Genomic DNA, 25,077 nt, shown 5'->3' with positions numbered 1-25,077 from the left:
TTGTTCTAGTGTTTCTGCAATTGTGAGCCTTTATAGGCAGGATATTGACTTCTGTAGGCTAATTTCTGGAACATAATTTATATAATGGTTGTTTAAAGGCTGTATACTCATGTGATGACAGTATGTATATTGTAGGTTTATTGTGTGTTTACACTGGAGTGCCTCTTCAGCAATAAAAAGCACAAGAGTATGGGATCAGCTGCTGCTCAGATGCTGTCCCAGGTAGTGTGCTGATTGGCTGTCAGCCAGCATTGCTTCGACATGATGAAGTGACTCGGTGTCTGTTTCACGTCGTTCTGGTTAGTCACAGCCAATCAGGAGAGACCTCAGCCAGTTGAGTTAATGCCAGAAATTTATACCCAGTGGAGCGTACAGGAAATGAATCTGTGCTGCACTGAACAGTGCTAAACCAATTAGTGGAAACAACACATTCACAGACTTTTAGTTCACAGGATTAATTGGACTGAATATCTGATCTATTGCAAATTTAATTGGAATAGAATCATGGCAAATATCTTGATCCCGGCCTGTAATAAGCTAGGATTCATGGTCGTGTTTTAGAGAAGTCATTTGTCCTTAACAGAGCCTTCTTATGCATGCACTGAGAATCCCAATTGCAATGAAAACATTGGCAAGTCTTCCCTTTCCCAGCAACCACACCTACCCTTTCTGTTGTAACTATAAATATGAGATGAGTTTTAATGATAAGTGGCTGTTGTGTTCCAGCTGTTGGGGCGGAGCAAATTTAACAGCTGGAACAATAGAAGCCTATAACAAAGAAACTAGTCTGATCATTGCACAGCGCCATCACTGAAATTCATTCATTCATCATAACTCCATTAATCCTGATCAGTGCTGCAGTGTAGCCAGAGCCAGAGCCTATCCCAGGAGAGGTGAGGAGGAATATGCTCGGAATTGCCCCACACTTATTTACCCCTAGGGGCAATTTAAGAGTATCCAGCATGTTTTGGGAGGTGGGAGGAAGTCTGAGAACTCTGAGGAAATCACACATGAGCACAGTTAGCAAGCCAAGCTAAGATGAACCTAATGAAGCTAGGGCATTAACCTAATCTGTCAACCTTCACTGAAATTATTGCAGACTATGATTATTTTAAGTTTAAGAATACTTTTTAAAAAGCTATAAAACAATTCTACACAGGATGTGCAAGCAGCAAAGGTCTCAATCTTGTCTTCATTTCATCAGATCTTTCTTACATGTACAGCAGGAACAGTTTGGCAAAAAGGTTTGCCAGAAATCGCTGTGTATTTTTGATGTGCCAATGTGAAGAAACCATAATGCTTTTTAATTTGCAATCTAGGTCAGCAGTCAGCACAATGAGGGAAAGGGGTGTCCAGGGCATGGTTTGTCTATTGGTGTACCCAAAAGGATAGGGATATCTGACAGCTGGACAGTTTGGGGACATTTTCCTCATCACTACAGGAAAGAGAACACTACATGCACAATGTGTACTCCTGTTGTTTTAATATGATTTACGTAAGCAGACTGATTACTGAGCACTGGATTTGTCTATGTGTGCAGATGACAAAAAAAGACCATTTAATTACAATGTGCTTTAGTCTGCTTGCGTATGCTTTCTTTCTTAGCTCGTCCCTCGCACTGTTCTTGTTCAGAGCCCTATTGGTTTGGTGCGAAGCCACCATGGACACACACAAGTGTGTGAAATTAATCAGCAGTGTATTAAGTGGGACATGTAATGCTAATTATGCCTTAGCGCTGAATCTTTCTACTCGCATGTCAAACTGAATCGGAGTCTGTATTTTCACAATCCTCCCACTCAGCGATGAAATCCTATTTTACATCTGACAAAAAAGATTTAACTGGAGCTCATCAGAGGAATTTAAAACAGTCTCTGACAGCAGAGGCCCCACAAACCCTGAGCATGGCTAATTTGTTTTAACCAAAAAAATCTCCTTCCATATTCCCTCATAACTGCTGATCAGAGAATGCTTAGTCTGTATCGTCCGCACAGTTGCTTACCATATGCTTTTTTTATTTTACTGTATTATTTCTATGGGTATTTAAATGCCAGATGGAAATAATTTATTTTTGACCAATATTAACCCTAATTCTAGCATGGTCTTTAGAATTTTTGTATTTGCTGACATGTAATGTCTGCAGCTGTTTGAATATTCAATTGCAGAATCCTCGGGCATCTTTTCACACATTCAGTTCATTTTTTTTCAATGGTTGATCCTATCAGTTGTACATCTGCTGTACAGACAGAAATGCTTTGTTTCTTTGTGTATAAAGGAAGCGTGAAGGTCTCCGAATTGAATCCCACACCACCCATATAAAAATAATTACTGAAGGATGAAGCAACACACATGCTTGGGGGCTTCTTTAATTTCAAAACCTTTCTTTATCTGGGTGACATGTGGATCCGGGTTGTCTGCTTCACAGATGTAGGGCAGAGTTTTCTTTTTCTTTCCAGCTGAACAAAAGGCAGCGTAAGGCTTGATCCACTCCATCTCTGAATGAAGCTGAGTGAGGGATGGAGCCGAATTCTCTGCTGTCTTAACCTCCAACCTGGTAACCCCAAGACTTCCTTTGATAAGGAAGGATTATAAGAGCTCATGGCTGCCTTCTCTAATAAAAAATGCACTGAGACTTCAGCTTTGAACTTCACTTTGCTCCCAAGTGGTGACTGGGAGATCAAAATGGTGTATTGATCTCAGATCAGAGCAGCAGAACATGCCTTTTTGCTGTCTAGTCCCCCAGTTAGGTGCCTCAGTTCATCCTCTGAGAAATGCCTAATTGGAGTGATTTGTTAGAAATTGATTACCTCCTCCTTGGTACACCATAATAAGAAAACACATCATTCTTAAGATTTTTACCATATAAACATATAACAATTCTGGTATTAAGCGAATGGAATGGTGGTGGAGTAGTTAGCAACACAACCTCAGCATCCCGGGTTTGATCCTAAGTATGGCTTACTTGCTATGTAGATTTTCTTGGCATATTCTTCTGCATGGGTTTCCTCTTGATTCTCCATTTTCCTTCTTTCTCCAAAAAGGTGGATTGTCTAATCTGTCCCTTGGTGTAAATGCGCATGCATGGTACTACACTGGAATCCCATTCAGGATATATTCCAGCATTATATCCAGTGTTCCTGAGATAGGCTCTAGATCCACCAGGGATTTAACTAGGATAACATGGTTACTGAAAATTAACAAAAGAACTTGATGATAATCACATAATAGCGACTAATCCCATAATAATGACTAAGTCAGCACCATCATGCAGCTATGTTTGCTATTCAGCAAAGTGACGAAGCAGGACTTTCAGGAAGATTCCAGCTCTCTTTTTTCTTCAGCTAACCCTGTATTAAAGACTGACAGGGGAGGAAAAGGTGCTATTCTTAGCTGGCTATGTTTCGTGTCTGTCTGCAATCAGTCAGCAGCTCATTACTGCTCCAATCAGTGCCTCGATTGCATCGCGTCCTGAAACAGCAGGGGGACTGAAGCTGTCCACCCACAGACCTGGTGTTTGTGCCAAAAGGTGCGGTTTCAGCTGTGTCCGGGAACTATATCTAAAAAAGGACTCTGTTTTGCTTTTTTTAAAGATTTTAGTATAAAATTTTGCTAAATGTACTTTAGTACTTTTAATTTATTTAGGCATAGTTGTGCTGTTGATTTGCCCAGAAATAACCACTAGGTGGCTTCACTGCAGTTCTCAGCCAGAAAGGCTTACAGTACCAATCTTGGGCATTTCTGATAAGCATTCTTACTGCCAGAATTATATTGACAATCAATCAATCAATAAATAAATAAATAAACAAACAAACCCAACTGTGGGGGCCTGATATACAGAGGTTTTTTGTATGATGTACCCTTGTTTACAGATAAACAGATAAAGTATCAGTTTGCATAACTCTAGCTTGAAATATGTGAAAATTCAATATGCTGTCAAAACTGAAGTGATTAATCAATCCATCAACCAATCAATCAATCATTACAAACCTTATGCACAACTGAGTTTATAATATTTCAGTGCTGGAGGAAAAGGTTTTGCAATGTACATTTGCACATGATCAGCTTCATGGAAAATGAAATAGAAATGAGGAAAGCTTTTGCAATGCTTATTTAAATGTTTTCTTCATTTCTCGGTGTGACACACCCTGGATGGATGATAAAATCTGTCTTATGGTTGTAAAGGGAAGCGTTTATAAGTGTGCTTTAGAGACAAGCTCTTTCATGAATCAGCATTAATATCAGCGAATATGTTTAGAAGAAACAGCATGTAACTAAGTAAGTAAGTGTGTTTGAGGTTCTCTGGTGGCCCTGAGATTTAAGCTTCTGATAACAACCTCAACTCGTGAACACATCCACGGGTTTGAAAACAAATCTACAGAAACAACATTTCCTCCTTGTTTTCCATCTTTCTCTCTTTATTCAACAGGCTTTGCAGGCAGAGCATCTTCCCACTCCATGGCAACACGCCTCTCTCGTGCTAAAGCCGGACTGTGAGCGCAGCACAGGGGATAGCGGAGAGCTAAAGTGTGCTGTGATTCACCCTCACTCTCTCTCGCACTCTTCTACACTGCCCACTTATTCATCCTAGTGTTCTTTTCCTTCCATTTCCGCTTACTGTTCCTCTCATTTGCACTTGCTCATCCTGGCAGCAAGAGGTCTGCTTAAAAAAAGTGCTTCAGAAATGAGCCAGCTACAATATTTCTTTAAGATTTTCTGTCAAAGCCATAATATAGTGACTTTTCTGACAAGTAGGCCTAATTACGGCAATCTAAGGTATAGCTTTCTACAGGTAAAGAGTGAGCTGGGAACAAAGTCTCTATAATTCAACTGCTTCTTGTCAGGTGTTCTGATGTGCTTTGAACACATTCATCATATTGACACTAAGCCTCTGTGGCCTCTGCTGGAATAAAGCTTTCTTTTAAACAGCAGATCTGCAGCATGCTGCTTTTGATTGCCTGCATCTAGCACAAGCAGCACAGCAGTTTGCCATCATTTTAAGACACATGGCAGCACAAATAGTGCCATGTGACAATGAAAGCCTTGTTATCATGTTTACTGCGTCTGTATAATACATTTAAGCCAGAGGATCTTCACTGAAATGTCTGCAGTGCAGTCAGGCAATAGGCATCCTTGATGTTTACTTCACTATTAAAGGAGTATTCTAGCTTGCTTTGCTTTCAACTTAATCTATATCTCAGTACATCTATACATGCCTTACTTCTTGCCTTGGGTAATAGTACATTCCGAAGAGATGCAGTAGGTAAAGATCCAAAACATATCCCGGAGTAGTGTGTCGTAAGCAGTGTGTTGTAAGCAGTATTGCGTTAGATGGCTGTAGATGTGAATCATGCTACACTTTGGCTACAAATAGAAAGGTGCAGGTCAAAAGGGTCATGGGTAGCTGAGAGTTTGTGATCAACACTGATAATTAAACTCACTCTGTAAACAGAATGTGGTATTTAGTAGACAAACTGTGTTCCAGCAGTCGGAGTCTCAGCAGACAGCAGTGAGCTGGCTCTAATTCTCTGTATGAGAAAAGTCACAAGTGAGTCATGCCATCCAGGACCTCCGAATAATGTCGATCCTCAGGAACAGCCTGCAGGACAGCATGGTGCAAAACAACACAGCAGTGTTAAGCTCATGCTCATAAATCAAAAAGAGAACAAGTGAGAAACTAGAAATAGCAATTTGATGGCAGTATGTTCCAGAAAATTCTGACTGCATAGCCAATAGAGATTATTAGGTCTTTATAAGAGGCTATAAAACCCATAATAACAAGTCTGACCATGAGCCATGCCTAATATATCATTCTGTGCAACCACAGAGCTGATGCCCTGCTCAGATACATGAGCGTGAAACATGACACAGCGATACGTGAGGGGTCTCACACTTTTTCATCTACAGCAATAGGATTTTACATGCAGCTCTCTTTTGATAGAGGACACTATGCTTTTCATTGGACCCCTGCTTGCTTTGGAAGCAGAACTCATTGAGGGCCTTTGGGCAATGCCAGACTGCCTTGGTTGGCTGTTCTGAATGTGTAGGCGTGAAAGCCATTCGTGGGAAGACCTATTCTCATGCAGATCAACCGGAGAGAGGCCCTTGTCTAATTTTGAGCTGCATATAAGAATCACTTCACGCTAGGACAGAAACCGGTAGTTTCTAGACATCGTGTTCCTAACGTGCTTAGCATACATATGGAGTAAGAGAATAATCTTACATTTTCCAGAGTTCATTAATTTTCTAGTACAGCAATGCTGGCAAAAAGAAAAATCACAGGTTTCAATTAAAGTGCCCATTCTAATATATTATTATTTATATAGTAAAAGTTAATTTCTAAACAGATTTAAAATGTGTAATTGTCCATATGGTGAAGCATTCTGTGAGGAGATTCTGAGTTTCTTTAGCATTTGTGTAAGGAGTCTCCAGTGTTAGCATTGGGTATTAGGTTTCAAGATTTTTGCACTTTTCTTTGTCTTATTAACTTCAAGAGAGAGTAAAAACCTGCTATAATGTTCCACAACATCAAACTTAACTGTAGGAAGATTAAACATATGGCCTGTTCTAATAACAAATAATAACAAACTATTAATATCAGTAAATTATTGTATATGAGGAATAACACACTTCATGAGGGCAAATAAACAAATTGCCACATCACACCATCCTGTAGTTGTTTTATTACTTACTTATTAACCTGCTCATGAGGCAGATCAGAGAAGCAAAGAGAACATGGGACAGTGCCTGCAGAGTTGTAATCCCATCCCAATAAACGCCTGCTGTCTGTGTACCCATGTGGGAATTTCCAAGCCCACAGCATTATAACACAACACTGTTACAGCCCTGTTACACATCAGGCAACACACCATTTCTTGTTTGCAGGATATTGGGTAAATGTGAACTTTTACCACCACTGAACCACACCTTATTCTTAATCACATGAGACAAGATACACAGATCTTCCCTGTTCTCTTTCATATATATTCTACTTCTCTTTTCTTTCGTCACCTGCAATAGGAACGGATACTTTGGTATACCACAGATCACACACCCACTGGCCCACTAACACAAATATATATATACATATATATGGGTGTGTACACACGCGCGCACACACACACTATATTGCCAAAAGTTTTGGGACACCCCTCCAAATCATTGACTTCAGGGGTTGGGCTTGGCCCCTTAGTTCCAGTGAAAGGAACTCTTAATGCTTCAGCATACCAAGACATTTTAGACAATTTCATGCTCCCAACTTTGTGGGAACAGTTTGGGGATGACCCCTTCCTGTTCCAACATGACTGCACACCAGTGCACAAAGCAAGGTCCATAAAGACACGGATGAGTGAGTTTGGTGTGGGGGAACTTCACAGAGTCCTGAGGATAAATTAGAGCGGAGCATGTGAGCCAGGCCTTCTTATCCAACATCAGTGCCTGACCTCACAAATGTGCTTCTAGTGGAATGGTCAAAAATTCCCATAAACACACTCCTAAACCTTGTGGAAAGCTAAAACGTTTGGCTAAATAGTGTTTATGATTCTATTTTTAACACTATTATAGGACTTATTATAATATTATAAGAAGATTATATTTCATATACATGTAAATGTATTTTATATTTTATATTTTACAAGTATTCCAATTAAAGCTTAAGATGCAAGTGCTACAGATTCTGTTCTTTTTTCTTTACACTGTTTCACTAACCACAAATATTGCTCATTATATTTGGTGGTAAAATAATATTCTAAAATAAAATCCACTACTCGCCAGTCTGATAAACATATTAAAAGTCATATTATGCAGTTTGTTTATGTTTATTTTTCTTAATATTTTTGCATGTGAATCGTTCCTTGAATCATCCTTTGATTACTCACCCTTCAAACTGCTCAGGGATATGAAAATGAGTCTGGGTACTGAAAACTGTAGTCAAAATGAAACCTACTACTTGTAGTGTGCTGATTATTATCTAGGTCTCTTTACGCTAACAACTGTTGCCTGTCAGCTAGAAGATGCAGCTGAGCTCCAGCGCAGACTGGAAGTTCACCTAGGCAAACATTCCATTAGCTGTGTCTAGATTAGATGTATGTATACCAGACCACATCAGACCTAAGCAGAATCTGTCATTTTAGAAAATGCTATTAGGGATTTGGTTAAAAAACTCTAGTCACTTGGTGGTTTTGAGTTTTCATCTATTGTTTCTTTACCTGGAGGAACATAATTGTAGAGGAACAGCATTAAGGTCATTTAAATGGAATTAAAAGGTGCATAAAAGTTACAGTATGTAGATAAACTCTAGTGACTATAAGGAAATGTACACACTGTATTTTGACATTCTAGTAACTATATGAGGATGTATAAGTTTGTCACTTATTTCAACAGACTGTTTCAACATACTAGGAGATCTCCACACAGGTCCTTTACTTCCGCTGAGAAATCTTGGACTGAGAAAATGGACTGTCACCAGTCTTAAAAGCTTGTTTTTGGTGAATAATTAGGAGTCAATTGTGGTTTCACAAGTAACACTGCAAATCTTATGCTAGTTGACACAAGCAAGCGATCCAGAAATTTACCAGCGTACCCTTGGTGCTGTTTCCTTGGAAACCCTGCATAATTTCAAACTTCACACTTCATATAATTATTCGCCCTTGTTTATGCAAAGAGTAGGAAATGTGTGAAAGCAAGAGAATGAGCGTGATCGCAGAGGGTGAAAGACGCGAGCTGCTCTTTTGAATCTGAACTTTAGTCTCAACTTTCTTCGCCTGTCTTAGTGCTGATTTCAAAATTTGGTCTTTTATAAAGTCAAACACAAAACCTACCCTCTGCTTAAGGTCATTCATTTTTGCTGTGGAAAAAAAATAAATAAATAAATAAGCAGGAATTTTTGCAATGTTCTAGCTTCTTTCAACTTCCTTCCGTGTTTGCTCTTTCAATATCTCAGGGCAAAAAAAAAGAAGAAGACATCATTTATGAGTACTTCATAACAATCAGAAAAAGCACTGAAGGACAAACTGTGACCAGAACCCTGACCTCTATTGTCCCCTTGTGTAGAGTTGAGGATGGAAACAGCTCTCTTGTCTGACTGGAGCGGTCCATTTGAAAGGTCTTATCAATACATTGTCCATGCAGTGCTGTCAAAACACAGGTTTGTGCGTTCATGTTTGACAGCTCCCCTGAGGTGTAAGAGCATGTTGTTATTATGGAGAAATAATGGCACGAGTGCAGTTTGTGCTTGAGGATGTATGGGGATGCTACGGTTGCAGAACAGTCACTTTTCTTTACGTTTGCGGTGCAAGACTGAGACTCTATTTATACCTGATCTTGTCAACGCTTCTTGTTTTGTCACCTAAATTTTTACTTAGATTTCTTTCTGCGTATTCAGATTTAAATCTGACTGCTGAATTGTACGTAATGTGCAAACAATCTTATTATTAGGCCAGGACCACCATTTTCCTGGTTTCCAGTTTCCAGATTATATCACCATACACACAGATGGGGAGAAAATAATATTAATCAATTACATTACGTCATGATTAACCTTCCACATATCATAACCTCCACATATCATCATCTGGATCGGACTCCATGTTTGTTTTGGAACCCAATTCATTCAAAATCCTAATGGATTAAAACAAAAATCTATAAATGACTTCTTACTCTGTTTTACTGAGAAATATGCCATATTCATCGAGAAAATCAGGATATCTTTAACAGGTTATTTTAAAATCTTTAGTTCATGGACCACAGGACCTGTGTTTCTGAGTGTGTATGTGTAAAAGTGTCTCTTAGTGATACAGCAATGAGCCTAGGAGTCAATAAATAAGTATTTGTATTAGAATATGCATATGTATTTTCACATATATTGTTAGTTAGCTAGCTAACATGAGATAACTCAAACAAGATCTCAAGTATTTTTAAGATATGTTTATAACTATCATTGCTAACACTAATGAATTAGCAGCTACAAGCTAACCTGACAGGATTTCTAACAAGATACTTCTGTCATATTTAAAAATATTCACAATCATTAACACCTACACTGAGAGCTCAGCTAACAAGATTTCCGAAGAGGATTCTTATGTCATGCTTATTAATATTCATAATCAACCCTGCTAGCACTAATGAATTAGCTGCTATGAGCTGACCTGACTGGATTTCTGAGAGGAGTCATATTTCTAAATGTTAATAATCATCACTGCTAAGACAAATAAAATAGCAGCTATTAGTTAACCTGACAGGATTCCTCGAAGGATTTGTCAGTCGTATTTCTAACGATCAGGGACAATCATGAAAAATCTACTATAAGACATGATTCTGAGAAGCATATTTATAAACGTTCAGTTTCTTCATTGCTAAAGTTAATAAGATAATGTTAGCCAACGTGTAACAGGATATTTCAGAAATCTCCGAGTTTGTATAACGATTTCAAAACATGTTGGTCTGCACTCTCTCAGCTTCAGCAGTCATGTACCCAATGTGTTGTGACTGGAGTGGAGAGGAGATTTTCTTAACATGTTTACACTATATAACATCTGGTTAAAACATGTTTTAGATCTGAGTGAGCAGGTTAGAAAAAGCCTTTTTTGTCACATATATATTACGTGAAATTCTTTCTTCACGTATCCCAGCTTTGGAAGTTGGGGTCAGAGCACAGGGTCAGCCATGATGCAGCAGAGAGGGTTAAGGGCCTTGCTCAGGGGCCCAACAGTGGCAGCTTGGCAGTGCTGGGGCTTGAACCCTAATCTTTTGATCAACAGCCCAGAGTCTTAACCACATGAGTCACCACTGCAGATTTACAGATGTGCTTTGGGTGCACCTGCATTTTCCTCTATCCGGATATAGTCCTAATCGTCATGGCACATGAAAGGCAAACCTTTACTCATACAAATGTAAATATTTGAGGTCAGAGTGATCACATCAGTCATTTATGTTCTTTAATGGGTTTGAGCTTTTGATTTTTTTTATGCTGATGTATAAATGTAGTGCTTTGCTACACTGGGCAGCTTGTTGTGGGTGGGATGTGTTAGTAATAGCAGGTGTGTGTGTATGTGTGTGTGTGTTGCTCTCACTGGTACTATGACTAACATTTCAAATAATTAGCATTCTCTGAATGTCCAAGTGGATACAGTGAAACTATGTGATGTATGCTGTGTGCACATGTACATGCGTTCTTGTACTAAATTGTGTGTGTGTGTGTGTGTTTGTTATTCACTTTCTCTCATGTGTTAATTGATATCACAACATTTTAGTGTATTATGTAAATGTGTCAGTTCAGATATTAACTGCTACACTATATGCTATTACTGCTCTTACTGTGTGTGTTTTTTATCCTCAAAGAGTGTCAGAGCACATGACTGACTTAGGGCTCTTGTTACTCTCCCATCCTCCATTATTTATGTACACAGGTCTGAATAACACCTTCCAGCTAACTTCCAACTTCTCCACTCTTGACTCTAGCCTGCCTCTAAAAAAGATGCCTCTCTCCCTCTCTCTCTCTCTCTCTCTCTCTCTCTCTCTGTTCAGGTCATCATAGTTGCCCATAGACATGCCTGCACTCTGGTTTTATTTTTATTTTTCTATTAGAAGAATGTTTTACACGAACACCGGGATGCCTCACTGCTGTGCTTTGCTCTGGCTGCAGCTGGAACCGGCCCCCTCATTAATGAGATTGCTGTAAGTTTTGTTCCACAGGGATTTAAAGAAGGTGCACAAAAATTGCAGTGGATAAAAGACATGAGATATATCAAACCACTAGCCTAGTTACTATTTCAGCCTGTCTCAGTAGACTGGCACATGTCAGCTTTCTCTTTTTGAATTTACTGTGTGAAGATGAGCAAAGGCCTGTGTGTGTAGTGAACTAAGTTACTGCATTGTGCCCTTTATTTTTTACTAGTACTCATGAAGCTGAGGAAAAACATGACTTTGTGAAGCTTATACATATATATATATATATATATATATATATATATATATATTTATATATTTATATATATATATACATATATATGGGCAATTAGATGTATAAAAAGCATAATGTATTTATATTTATGTCCACATGTTTGCAACTCAGGTAAGGATGGAATACGGTAAATGTGCCATTACTTTGCACAAAAAAACCATAGCACTAACAAAAAGCATTTAAAAGTACTGAATATGGCACAAAGGTATTTTATATTTACAGTATATTATTATATGGGACTCTCAGACATACACTATCTTTATTAAATAGCTGCTTGAAATAAATGGACCACTTACACCACCTCTATAAAAACAATAATATTTAGTTTTCAGTAATAAAGACGTCAAGCCTTTTATAACTTGCTTTAGAAACACAAACAAAAATGAGGCTGCAGTAAATGGGTTAATTACTTTAAATGGGTCATTAGATGGGTCAGTTATGTAAGGAATAACACACGACACTCTGTGCTCCTATAGGAAAATAATCAATAATAAGATGTTGTAATTTCCAGAAATTATTATTATTTCCTACAGCAGCACATCCCAGAAACCTTCCTTTCTGGTTAAAGGAACAGTCTTACTACTAACTGTAGTAAGAAACTGATATAAACTTGTGATTTATAGAAACTTAATCAACACCTTTTGACCAATCAGAGATGAGAATTTAGTTCAAGCGTATATAAATGCATTTCAATACATTATCATTTCCATAGCTCATTCATAAGTAAAGGTTTGATTAATTGTTTTCATCATTCCATCATTTACACAAATAATGCACAGAAATCTCAGAAAATGAAGTGCTGTCATACTTAACACTGATGACAATAATAATAATAATAATAATAATAATAATAATAATAATAATAATAATAATAATACATAAAACTGTGTATTCTAGGAATAAATTTATTTATATTTATTTGGCATTTATGAAGTGTATCATATTACACGCATGAATTTCTCAAGAAAACAATGACTTGATGTCTCCATGAATTCTTGAACATTTTTAAATAATTACATTTTGTTTCCCTTTCTTCAGTCTATTACAAATGCAAACCAAAATCTCACCTTAAGACAAAAATGTGGTGTACATGCTGAAAAATCAGAGTTTGGGCCAAAGACACCTCCACCAATATCTGCTGAGGCAGAACGTTCTCATTTAGATTTTTCATGATCATAGTCTGGCAGGCTCACAGATCTTCATCCTGTACTCAACACACACCCTCACCCACACACGCCCGCTCAAAGTTTGCTCTCCACTTCTTCCCACTGCGCAAACACACGTTAGATTATGAAATCATCCTGTTGTTGAAAGCTGGCCTGGTTGGTGTGGGCTCTCTCTCTCACTCTCACACACTCACACACACCCTTGTGTAGAGAGCAGAAGCACTGTGTAGTCCTTGGCTCTCTGCTCAGGCTCTGATTGATATCAAGCTCCGGATCAGGACGAGGAACATAGCAGTGAAAGCGAAGGTGAAAACTTGAGAAGGAATGGCCTTGGCTGACATCACAGAGGATGACTTTACTGAGCTGATGCGTGAGGAGGCAGAGGACGTCTTCACTGATGGTAGAGTGATCCTGGGTCAGGGAATTGTGGGTGAGATTACGCATTAGGAGTTTGGAAAAGCTCTGGTCATGCTTTTGTGGGTGAGACTTAAAAGTAAAAGGTCTGTTTGAGGATAACCGTTTGGATCTTGTAGATTTGGTCCAGGTTTGTTAGCTTATTGAAAAGATATGTTAGCGTTGCATCGTATGACATATTTGTTTTCAGTTGTATTGCAGTGTATCATTGGATTGGGAGATTTTTATATTTGGTCCTATTGCAGAATGCAAATTGTCGTGAGTGTGTGTGTGAGTGGGTGTGTGTGAGTGGGTATGTGTGTGTTCTTGTGTAACGTGCCTAAAAACAGGCCAGTAATAGATGAGTAATATTTTGCACCATAGATTTCTTTAACAACTTTCCTTTCTGTACAATTTCCAAATATTTTAAGAAAACTATGACTAGCACTCTGTCTTCCATATCAAACTCTACCTACTGTTGATTATTTATGACTATAAGGCAATAAGGTCACATTAATAGAAATGCCACATCTTCTTCGAGTCCCTTATTCTTTCTTTAATGCTAATGTAACACTACGTGCATGAGCAGTTAGCAAAGAAATATGGCCTGCACTTCTGCACTCTAGATATTAAAATCTACATATACTGCTCTACTGGGTGAGATCAGGAGATTGTATAAGTTATAAGTATATTATTATTATAATTTATAATGAAGTAATGGAAACAGCATTGTACCTAATATGGATTTTTAAAATCATCTTACTTTCATGTTAATAGTTTATTTGTTCTTGCAAGGTTGGTAAATTGCCAAGGAAGTACAGGGACAGTTATAAAACGGATATTTTTGTATGCAATCACACAAAAACATCTGAACCATGATGGTGCTGCCTTTAAAATGTGTTGCCTCATCATCCGGTATACCCTCATTTCCCTGAAATCCAATAGGGCATAATTTCCTTTTAACCACTGAAAATGTACGTGACTGAAAAGAGCAGCTATATGATAAAGCGTGAGGATGAGAGCGGAGACTTTGGCAATTAGCTGCTGATTTGTATGCGATGTGTTAAATGATACTACAATCCACAGCGCTGTGGCTCTCTAGGGCTTTAATGTGATATCCCTGTCCTGTTGCCAATTTCTACCCAGAAGCTCCAGAAGATAGATCACATAACAGTTTTATTTACTAATATTTTCAATATCTATTTCTATTAGCAGTGTATCTATATTTGAAATGTTTATGCATATCTCTAGCCAATCCTTCTTCCAGTCTGCACATAGATAAGTGCCTTCCATTATCAGAGCATCCTCGTATCACACCACAACTCCCATATTGCACCAATCTGTATGAGGCTTGAAAGCTTCTTTCAAGACTCATGAACCCACCAACTGCTCATGAACTTTCAACAGCTTCTTACCATAACACAGCTATACATACCTGGAAGGAAACATTACTGCTTAAGAAAAGAAATAAAACATGGCAGGGTGTGCCAATAATGAGGTGGCGTTAAGCGCTTCAAGTTTTATTACTTTCCAGTATCAATACCATATAAATAGTAGAGGCAGCAGATACAGGTGCAGACTTTTATTGTGCATGCTGCAAAATAACAACCATCACTGTAAGTTAAACAAAACAGACAAAAAAAGACAGGCTAGAGAGATATACCTAGGCACTGAAACACAGGCACTTATGTGATGGCGCTCATCAGGGTGAAACCAGACACAGGTGAGGGTGGTTAAGACATGAGACATGCTGGGGCTGATGGGAATTGTATCTTAGCACCCCTTTGGTCAATTTGCCAGTGACTTTAAAGCTATGTTTAATGATGTGGAATCATACAGGCATCAGTAAACAGCTAATAATAAACAGTTATCTCAGTATAAGCAACAAGCAAATCAATATAATCCTTTGTACCATGTCAGTGAACTACTGTCAGTGCTCCTGTTCTAAAAAAAAATGTGTCAAGATCTCATGACTATTCAGAATTGAGAATTAAGCAACAATCTTGAAAACTAGATGAATTCTTAGACATCTGCAACACTCTGAAGCCCACAGGAATAACGCTGATAGATGTCTATATATGTATACCCCAAGCTTTGTGTCAGTTTGTTCTAGGTCACATTGTACTTGATGAATATTTAAGACTAGTCTTTGAAACTGGATCCGTACATACCGAAATTAAAAGCATGTAACATACAAGGTGCACACTAGCATAGTGAAAGGGATTTTTAGAAATAGAAATAGTCTACCGCATTTAAAAAGCTAGAATCATTAATAACCGCTTAGGGGACTTGTTTTAAAATGTATATAGAGACATTCTGTAAAAGACAACACAGATGCTCAGTTCAGAATGATGTGAGGTCTGTGGTTTCTTGTCTATCACAGGCCACTGAAACTTTACTCCCCTTCTCTGTTCAAACCTGAGGAACTGGCTCCTGAAACTCCTTCACTTTTCCTCAAACAGCTGCCTGCCACTCCCATTGACCCCCCCCCTCTTTCTACAAATGTTGTGAATTCAGCCTTCAAAAGTTTTCCAGTTAACCTATTGCAATCTTGCAAAGACAAAAAAAAAGGAAAAGTCAAGTTTATTGTAACACAAATATGCATAAGTAGTTTATTGATTCCTTTTTTCTGGACACTTCATGAGTTATTCAGAGAGCCTTTTGTATGATCTAATGTGTGGTTCCTGAAGCAAAGAGGAAAGCCTATTAGACATGGTCAAAAGGCTGGAAAGACACTGTGGTAGTTGGACCTTAGTCACCCTGCTGAGTGAATCAAATAAGTGTAAAGAAGTCAGAAAGGAAAGTAGGTTAGAAGTCCTTAAACTGAATCATACTGTACCTAAAGTTCTATGCCTTGTGTTATATCAGCTCTAAGAACCTATGCAATACACCAGCCTCAAGCCCTGAAGCTGTTGTATTATAAATTGAAACAACATTCAAGCCCTAGCATGTGTGCTATTACCTCAGACTTATCAACAACTTTTACTGCTATAAGTCAAGGATTTGTGAATCATGCTCTAGAAATAAGTGCCAAAAACATGGTGAAAAAGCTATTTATCACCTCAGAACTGAGGGTTGAGGCTCAAATATTTCAAATATTTTATTAGCAACACGTGAGGTTATCTCTGTATACCACCTCAGGCAATCTAAGCAGTTCTATCCAGTGTTACATGGTCTCTCTTGTCTCAAGTCTCTCTTGATCACTGTGTGTTTCCCTGCTGCATGTCAGTTCTCAGTTTCTGTATTGCTGAGGTGTAAAGACCATCAAAAGTAGACGAAATTCCTGTTTGGAGCTACCAGCCTCTTCAGGTGGTACTGTGGTATTTAATGTGGTGGATTAGGTAAAGACAGGGCTGATTTCATGCTAACTCTCCAGTCATCTGTGACTTTGCTCACAGTGCTAAACACAATAACAATAACCCTTTAAGTTCAAAACACAATGAGAAACCAAAAACAATAGACAACAAAATCATCACAGCAAATTCTGAAACTCTACAGCAAATTGAGTAGCATTAGTTGAATGGATGGTTCTGCAGTGTCACAGATGGATGTAATGTTCAGTAAAGGCATGGTTTTTGGTTTTGTTTTGTTTTTCTGGTTGCATTTTTGTTTGTTTTTTTGGGGGTTTTTTTTATGTGATTTGCTACTGTACAGTGACCACTGCACTCAACCAGGCAAAAAAAGCAGTATCAGGTTTCACAAACCCATTTATTACACTGCTCCTTATCTACACTCAGATCTCATATCAGGGTTGGGGGAAGTGTGTCCTTTCAGGCACCTCTGCAGAGCCTGTTGAGGTGGTATCTGGTTTCACCTTATCAAGTTATTTTGCGCCTTACAGCTGAGTGGATAGAATGGGGGAGATTTGAGACTTCCTGCACCAGTATTGGAGATTGTGTGCTTGTGGAACAAGTCTAGCTCTGAACTAAAAAAGCAACCAATAAGCAAGACTGCTACACCATTTGCTCAGTCATCACATTGTTAAATGTAGCCATCTACAACCAAAGAAGATTAACCTTGGTTTTATTGCTAAAACTGAGCAGTTATAACCTTGTCGTGAACAAAGCTGGGACCTGAGAGTCATCAAATTAGCATGGATAATCTACAAAAGGTTCTTAATGCACTGTTCAGCCAATTATACTGTTCTCACATTAATGATTTTTAAGTGGCACCACCTTAGGTCAGGCTTGGCCCTTTATAGACACACACTGTGTGATTATGAGCCTTAAAGTGCAGACCTGCATAGAACTAGTATTTAACACAGTTTTAAAAATCTATGGAAGTGTGCTTGCCTCACAGCTCCAGGTACCAGAATTTGATTCAGAGCTTCAATTACAGTTTGTGTGTTTTGTGTTTCTGGTTCTTGTGTCTCTCTAGTGGCTGTGGGGGTGTCCTCTAGTTTCCTCCCACCTCCCAAAAACATATCAGTAGATGAATTACTCTAAAACCCCCTTTAGTGCCAACAAGTGTATGTCCTATTCAGCCTTGCACCCAGTTTTACCCAGGATAGTGTCTGGATCTACTAGAATTGTGACCTACTAGATCTACTAGAATTGTGAAAAAGTGGCTCTTAAAGATCAATGAAGAAATAAATGCATTTCTCAGCCAGGTGCCAAGTATTTTGGGCAGAATTCACAATTTTGTATCAGTGGCACATTTACATCCTTCCGTTTTCTAGTGAATTACATGCATTAGCAATCATATAATAATCCCCAGTATGAGCAATCGTGTTACATCCTATTGTGAAATCAAGCACCCTTTAATACTGTAAAGGTAGTTGTATTCATTCAAAAATGTACTTCCACCTTGATCTCTCACTTTTCAGACTGGAAAATATTGCTCTAAAGAGCACTATGTCCTAGCATTAAGTGTCAGGTAGACATGTTTACAACAAGAATTAATGGTTGACCAGTGTTTCCATGTGTCTAGCTCAGGGGCCCTTAACTCATTCCGGTCCCTTATGTTACAGTGGTACAAAATATTGATGTATTACGAAGAATGATGGAATCTAACCACGAAGTGGTTTATAATTCCAATATACACCATTCTATCTTTTATAATTCCTCTAGCAATTTTAGGTAAATACCTGGAGTGAAAGACTGTGTCATCATTTAACTGCATTTGCACTAGTCAGGCATGTGGTATGTTTTGATCCTGTTCCAGAGTTACTGAATAGGTCATCTGTGATATTCCTGAAGGCCTGGGATGAGTTTATGTCAGGAGATGGCATGGTCTGCTCACATCAGCTTTGGATACACTGCCCTTGGCACATAGAACAAGTAAAGCATTGCTTAGATTCGGCAGAAACAGGGAGGATGAGAAAGAGAGGAGGAGGCATGACTTTTCCTTGCGTACTATGTTTGGTTAGTGAGACTGGATTTTAGAAAGATTTCCCTGCAGCTGATTCCACTGTCATAGAGTAGATGCTGCAGAATTGTGTTATAGCTGGAATGGGGGATATATGCCACGTAGATTGCATGACAATTTTGTCTCACTGCCTGATGACACAAGCACCCATTGACCTACTTTAGTCCAAATGAGCTAAGCTTTCCACCAACACAAGGCTACATTTTACAGTTAGTGAAAAGAAATCATGTTGAGAGAAAAACACAGCCACACTGATGACAGCTAAGCAAAGCTTCTTCCTCAAAAATCGTGAGGACTTTCAGCAATAACAGAGTGCAAACAACTGATCGGAAGTGATGAAAAGCAATGTAGTTGTCTTACAGTCACCCAGGAACTACCTCTTATGAATGTCTTTCACTATTATTGTCAAACACCCATCCAAATGATCTTAGAGCAAAAGAGATCCCATAACACAAACATAACACACACACACACACACACATCTGAACACCTGGCGAGGAGTGCACAAGCAGCTGTGCTGGGTGGGCGGCCTGGACCGTTACCTACAGCTGAGTCTGTTATTAAGACCAAAGGCAGGAGATGTGTGTTTAAGACATGACAGTCTTTAATCTAACTAAGCCTGACTAACTGTGTAAGCGTGCTGCCAGTGAAAATATACACAGCCGTGAGGCCAGGCACAGTTTTCCATTTTGAAGAACTTTTATTATGAAATGAAGGTGGATTTAATTTTTGTATAGACTTATACACAGTAGCAGTCAAAAAGTTGAGGTTTTAACAATATGCTTTTAACTGTATAAACTGTCTGTAATTACCTCATGTGTGATTACATGAAACTGAGTATTTAGATTTAACTACATAATCAAATATATAATGCTATAATTCATTTTTGAATGCTGGTTTTGGATAAATCGTAAACAAATTCACCTACAAACTGCAAACTGCAAACTGTGCAAACTGTGTAACGAGTCAGTAAAGACTTAAAAAAGTGAACTCAGATGAGTCTCGGTTGACATAATACTGAATGTTTGAGGCTGTAATTAAGGTAAAAGCTGGCAATTTTTGTTAATCCACAGCTTAGACGCCAGTTAACATTTTCTTGAAGTATTATAGTGATGTATTTACATTTTGAGGTGTTTACAAAAAACTTTCAACCACAATCCAGCGTTGATGATTGTCTCACACCTTACACTCTTCAAATACACACACACACACTCACACACACACACACACATACATACATACATTCTCACATTCCTTCACAGTTGTGCTTGTTCATCCTCACACACTGACCTCTATGACTTGTGTGGTATTTCTGCCCAGATCTCACACTGGGAATTGTCGGACATGTTGGGCAGAGAAGAGTGTGTGAACAAATCCCACTATATTTATGTTTAGATTATAAAGTTTTGGACACATTAGATATCCTTAAAGACGTTTTGATGAAGGAGTATGCTTGAAATTGGTTTTTAAGAAAAATGTGAACAGTGCTAATGCCCATGTATGCATTTATTTATTGATCCAAATTTTTAATCCATTTTTTTTCACTGAGTTGACATTTTGTTTATATATATTATGTACTGTATGCCACACCGCTTACTCCACTCTGTCTTTATGCATCATTCAACAACTGAAGTAATATTATCGATCATTTCTATGTATCGGTTTCTGTGTCCGCAATGAATGTATTCACTTGATTTCTTCTTTCATTTTTAAACACAGTAGATGATATTAAATATATTTCAAGGCCACAAAAAAGATCTAAAGAAACTTTACATGTTGCGTCAATATAGTCATTTGCAGCCACACCTTAATAAAAAATATAATCACCATGGTCATCTGACCAGCTTTGTAATAAAGCATTTTTTAATTGTTCCCCATTTTTTCTCCTCAACTTGGTCACCTGTGAATTCCCTCCCACCCACTGGCCAGCTTTCCCTTATCATATGACAGCAACTAATCAGGGAGTGTGAAGACTAACCCATGCTTCCTCTGTGATACCTGAAGCCAATTAATCACATCTTTCTATGCTGTTGCTCACCCACCTTGCTATCTGCTGTCTTATGCATACATAAACTCACAGACCCCCATGATTTGTTAACGTTGATGTGCTTTTGAGGGGATCAGGTATGTCATCCATTTTACCCAGACAGCACGGGTAATTTTGCTCCCTTCACTCCTGCATGTGGTTTATTGAGCTGGAATGTAATGACTATAAAACATGAAGATGTTGGCAGGTAGCTTTCACCATCACTGCCATGTAATGTTACCGTGATTCCTCCAAGTGACTCAACCCCGTAATTCTAGTGAAGAAGAATCGTTGCAGTTTGAAAAACCTACTGAATCAAATTAAGACCTTGTTTCCTGGGTGTTATTTTCATCTCTCACTCATATGGAATCAGAATCTAAAAATATTTTGTAAAGGCTCAAATCAAGGTACCTTTTTATTTCTTCTGAAGGTCCAGTTGAGATCTAGTTTCATTTAAAGATGTTTGAGGCGTGATTGCTGTTTGTGTGCCGGTAAATATAGTTGCTAGTTTGGGGGCTGCTGATGACACCCATAATTACAGGATAAGTTTTACAGCAGCTGGGAGAAAGGAGGCGTATGGAGGTGTCTGTGCTGTATGCCCAGGGCTAACTACATGAGTTCTCTTTGCCTTCCTGATTGACGTACAGCACGTGAGTTAAAAGGTCAGGTGTTTTTTTTGTTGTTGTTTTTTTAACTCTAGTCAGGTACAAGCCAAAATTACAGCCTTGAGGTGAAAGAGTGAGTGGGTTATGAAGAAGCAAGACAGCACAGGTGCTTAAACTTTCATGTGGTTGCTCTGATTTCACTATGAAATCACTCTGACTCTTTCATGCATGCAAGAAGAAAAAGACATCTTGTCAGCATCAATTTTATGGCTTATCTAGATTGTTCCTCATTCGCTGGCCATTTTATCATGTACATTTACTGTATGGGTGGCATGATGTTGCAGTGGGTAGTATTGTCACCTCAGCTTCAGGGCACATGGTTGTATCCTGAGCTCAGGTTACTCTGTCTGTATTCCATGAGTCTATGTGGGTTACCACCAGGTTCTCTGTTTTCTGACTGCCTCGTAAAAACAAGCCGAGAGGTGGATTGGCTACACTAAATTATCCCTAAGTCTGAATGTGTGTGCATGGTGTTTTCTACCTCTCAATTAATATTTTAAGGATAGACTCCACCATAGGATCCAGTTTGAGCCTATATTAATGAACTAATGAATGAATTGAACATAAGCTGTGTGTGACTCAAAGGTATATGAGTAACAAACCTGTCAAAAATAAACAGAGGTTATGTTTGAATGGCGAGACTTATTTTGACATTGCCATTTATGTGTCCACATTCCTGGTGTACAAAACTTCTTGAGCAGATTGAATTGCCACAGTTTTATAAAAATCCTCATGCATGCATTGTGACCTAAATTTGCTCTGAACGACTGCCACTGTTGTTCCTGTGTTAAAACTGGTCAGCTGGTTAGTAAATGGCATTCTTCCCTATGTTGCCTTCTGTTACAGAGCCATTTTTGTGCACAGAATTGAGAGAGCTGGAACAGATGATGATGATGATGATGATGATGATGGTTTATTATTATTATTATTATTTTTATTATTATTATTATTATTATTATTATAGAGTTTGTCTGCATATTTACCACGACAGCTGAGTAAATATCAAACTATCCCTGGACCACGGACACATGCACTCGGGCACATGCCTGATGAGACGCGCTTTTTAAAACTAACATTTAGGGAGAATATTCATGAGGACGCGTGTAGACCCCGCCCACTTGCACAGTCCGTGCTCATGATTGGTCAGTTTCCTCTGAAGGGGCGGTGGCTGATACAAATCTAAAGTGGGCTTACACACGAGTTTGGATCGGAAGCTATCGTTTCGGTGGTGTAACGTAGAGAGTCTCTGAGTCGTGGAGGATTTAAATGACTCTCACTACTGGATCTCTGATGGAGGTTCGAGTGAACAGGATCTAACTGGAATAAGTGTATTTCTTTGCAGTGCGGTGAGTGCTTACATTATTCAGAATCACCGTACCGTGTGTAATAGTACAGCCTTTTCTTTGATAGTCATCATGAGTTTTTTTTTTTATTATTCAGTAGGATATACATGATAAGGAGATGTGTTTGGGAATATTAGTTCGGTTAGTTACTTCCGAGCAGCGCGCGCAAACTGACAGACCCCTTTCACGCACTCTCGTTTTCTATGAATATCGTCTACAAAACATTTGTTTGAGGTGTAAGGACGCACGGATTTGGTTATTTTCGCGTTATTTGTCATTTTAAGGAGATATAGCACAACATTACTGGTTATTCTTTCCTTTCAGTCGCTGATTGGTTTCTTTACGCAGGTGGTCTCATTCATTCCCCCTTAAAGAAGCCCAGAAGAAGATCCACAGCCCCCTGTGCCAGATATCTAGTCATACGTCACACACCGTCTGCTCAATATATCGTTTTCATTGCAATATTAGCCTCTGCGATACTAATATCTTTGTTTAATGTGTTCTTTGAGAACTCTATCCAGTTACAGAAGATACAGAGAAGTTTAGTATTGTGTGTTTTGGCATTGGCATCATCCATAGAAACATGTAAAGCCTTCTTTAACTCTGACATCATCTGTCAAGTTTGCATTAATGTATTAATAGTAATATTAAAAATATCAATGTCCTATTTTTGCCTAAATGCATCCCTGTCGAGATCCAGTCAGTTTCACGCTGAGAAAACATAGCGTTTATTATGCCTGAAAGCTTAGCATCTATTTTAAATGATTACAGTAATCTTGCAGTGCTCTGAACTGTACGGTAATTTAGGTTATTGTCGTCTGTTGAAAAACAGAAGTGGTTGGAAAGGAAAACGGCCTACATCTCAGGGTTGGGTGAAACAGCTTGCTTGCTTTGATATGGTTAAACGCTCATGATTTGCTCCACTGGTCAAACCAGAGTGGCTTCTTCTGGAGGACATTGAGAAGACCATGCCAAGACCCTGATGCTGCCAACATGGCCACTGTCACAGTCAAATCTCCCAGCGCTGTCTCTCAGTTCCTCTTTCCTCCTTTATTTGTATGAGACTCTGTAATGTATGGTCCTCCGCTGATATTTGCTCTCTCCTGTCTCTTCTACTTTGTGTGACAAGCCATGCCATGTAACTCACGTGTTTGTTAGTAGTTGTTCTTTGACATTTCTGGGGAAAAAAAAATCAGGTTCATCAGGGTGATGAAGATCTGAGCCTGTGGGCAGGAATGAAGTGAGTCAGGCGATGTTTCATTTGTTGTCTTGGTGCAGTGCAACACTGGGGACAATGGGTCTTTCTGGGAACTGATATTTTTCTATGTCTCATAGATAAGAGTTAAATCAGTGCTTGAGATAGTGGATGAGACAATTTGTCATTCTCAGACTAATGTTTCTCATGCACAAGCAGGACATCAGCGGTTTTAGAAACAACACCAATAGTTCTTTTTTAAAAACTGTAACAAAAAATTGCTGTGATGTCTCCTTGAACGGTGCAGTTTAACTGAAGGGTGTGAGTCTGACACAAACATGTTTATCTGTCTGAATAAAACTTGACGGGACATGCTGTTATCAGAAAATAATCAGCGACAGTGTGGCGAGTTGATTCTTTTCCTATAATACCTCATCCTATTCTGTACCTTGGTGTTGACAGGCTTTTTTTTTTAAAGACATTATATTTTTCATTCGTTTATATCTGCAATTCAGTCTGCAAAACACATTTGTTGTCACTTTAATCCTGTAGCAGCTATAAGGAGTCATCCCCTCACTAGCCTCTCTTTTATTTCTCTCGAAGCTAGCAAAGCAAACACAACTCAACAGCACTGTTGTATAATAAGCATACAGAATGGTTTTGTCTGTTTTTTCCCCTCTAAAAGCAGGATATGGAAAAATACATCAGCATTGAGTGTAGTGTAGATGTTGAAGTTATTAGAAGACTTTCTATTATTGCCAACTTCTCTGGCTGTTTCGCCAGTAATTGTCACTGCATCCAGCCTCTGGTGATGCAGAAGCACTGATGTGGCTGATGACAGAAGGAATATAGATAGTTGTAATCTCTCTTTAAGTGATTTTGTGACTCAACGAACACTTTCTTTAAGCCGTTTTATTTTAATGGCTGTATATGGTGGTTCAAGTGGTCCAGCATTTGGCAGCCAGCAGT

General features: G+C 38.7%; 1 protein-coding gene across 8 annotated transcripts in view; it reads left to right on the top strand.

Annotated features, from left to right (window-relative positions):
- Positions 1-25,077, top strand: part of ripor2 (RHO family interacting cell polarization regulator 2) — a 57,002-nt gene that overhangs the window by 328 nt on the left and 31,597 nt on the right. For 2 of the 8 annotated variants that reach the window (XM_058377288.1, XM_058377287.1), the window contains exon 1: positions 13,298-13,549. The exons of 1 other annotated variant lie outside the window; for it this stretch is intronic. In XM_058377288.1, coding sequence (XP_058233271.1) covers positions 13,444-13,549 — 106 coding nt within the window. In that variant the 5' untranslated portion in view covers positions 13,298-13,443. Of the gene's footprint in view, positions 1-13,294; positions 13,550-22,759; positions 22,917-25,077 lie in introns of those variants that run through there. 5 more of the 8 variants (XM_058377281.1, XM_058377283.1, XM_058377282.1 and 2 more) reach the window with 5 other exon arrangements.

This window comes from Hemibagrus wyckioides, linkage group LG24 (assembly GCF_019097595.1).
Source record: "Hemibagrus wyckioides isolate EC202008001 linkage group LG24, SWU_Hwy_1.0, whole genome shotgun sequence".
Taxonomy (NCBI): Eukaryota; Metazoa; Chordata; class Actinopteri; order Siluriformes; family Bagridae; genus Hemibagrus; species Hemibagrus wyckioides.
This window is presented reverse-complemented; position numbering and strand designations above follow the sequence as displayed.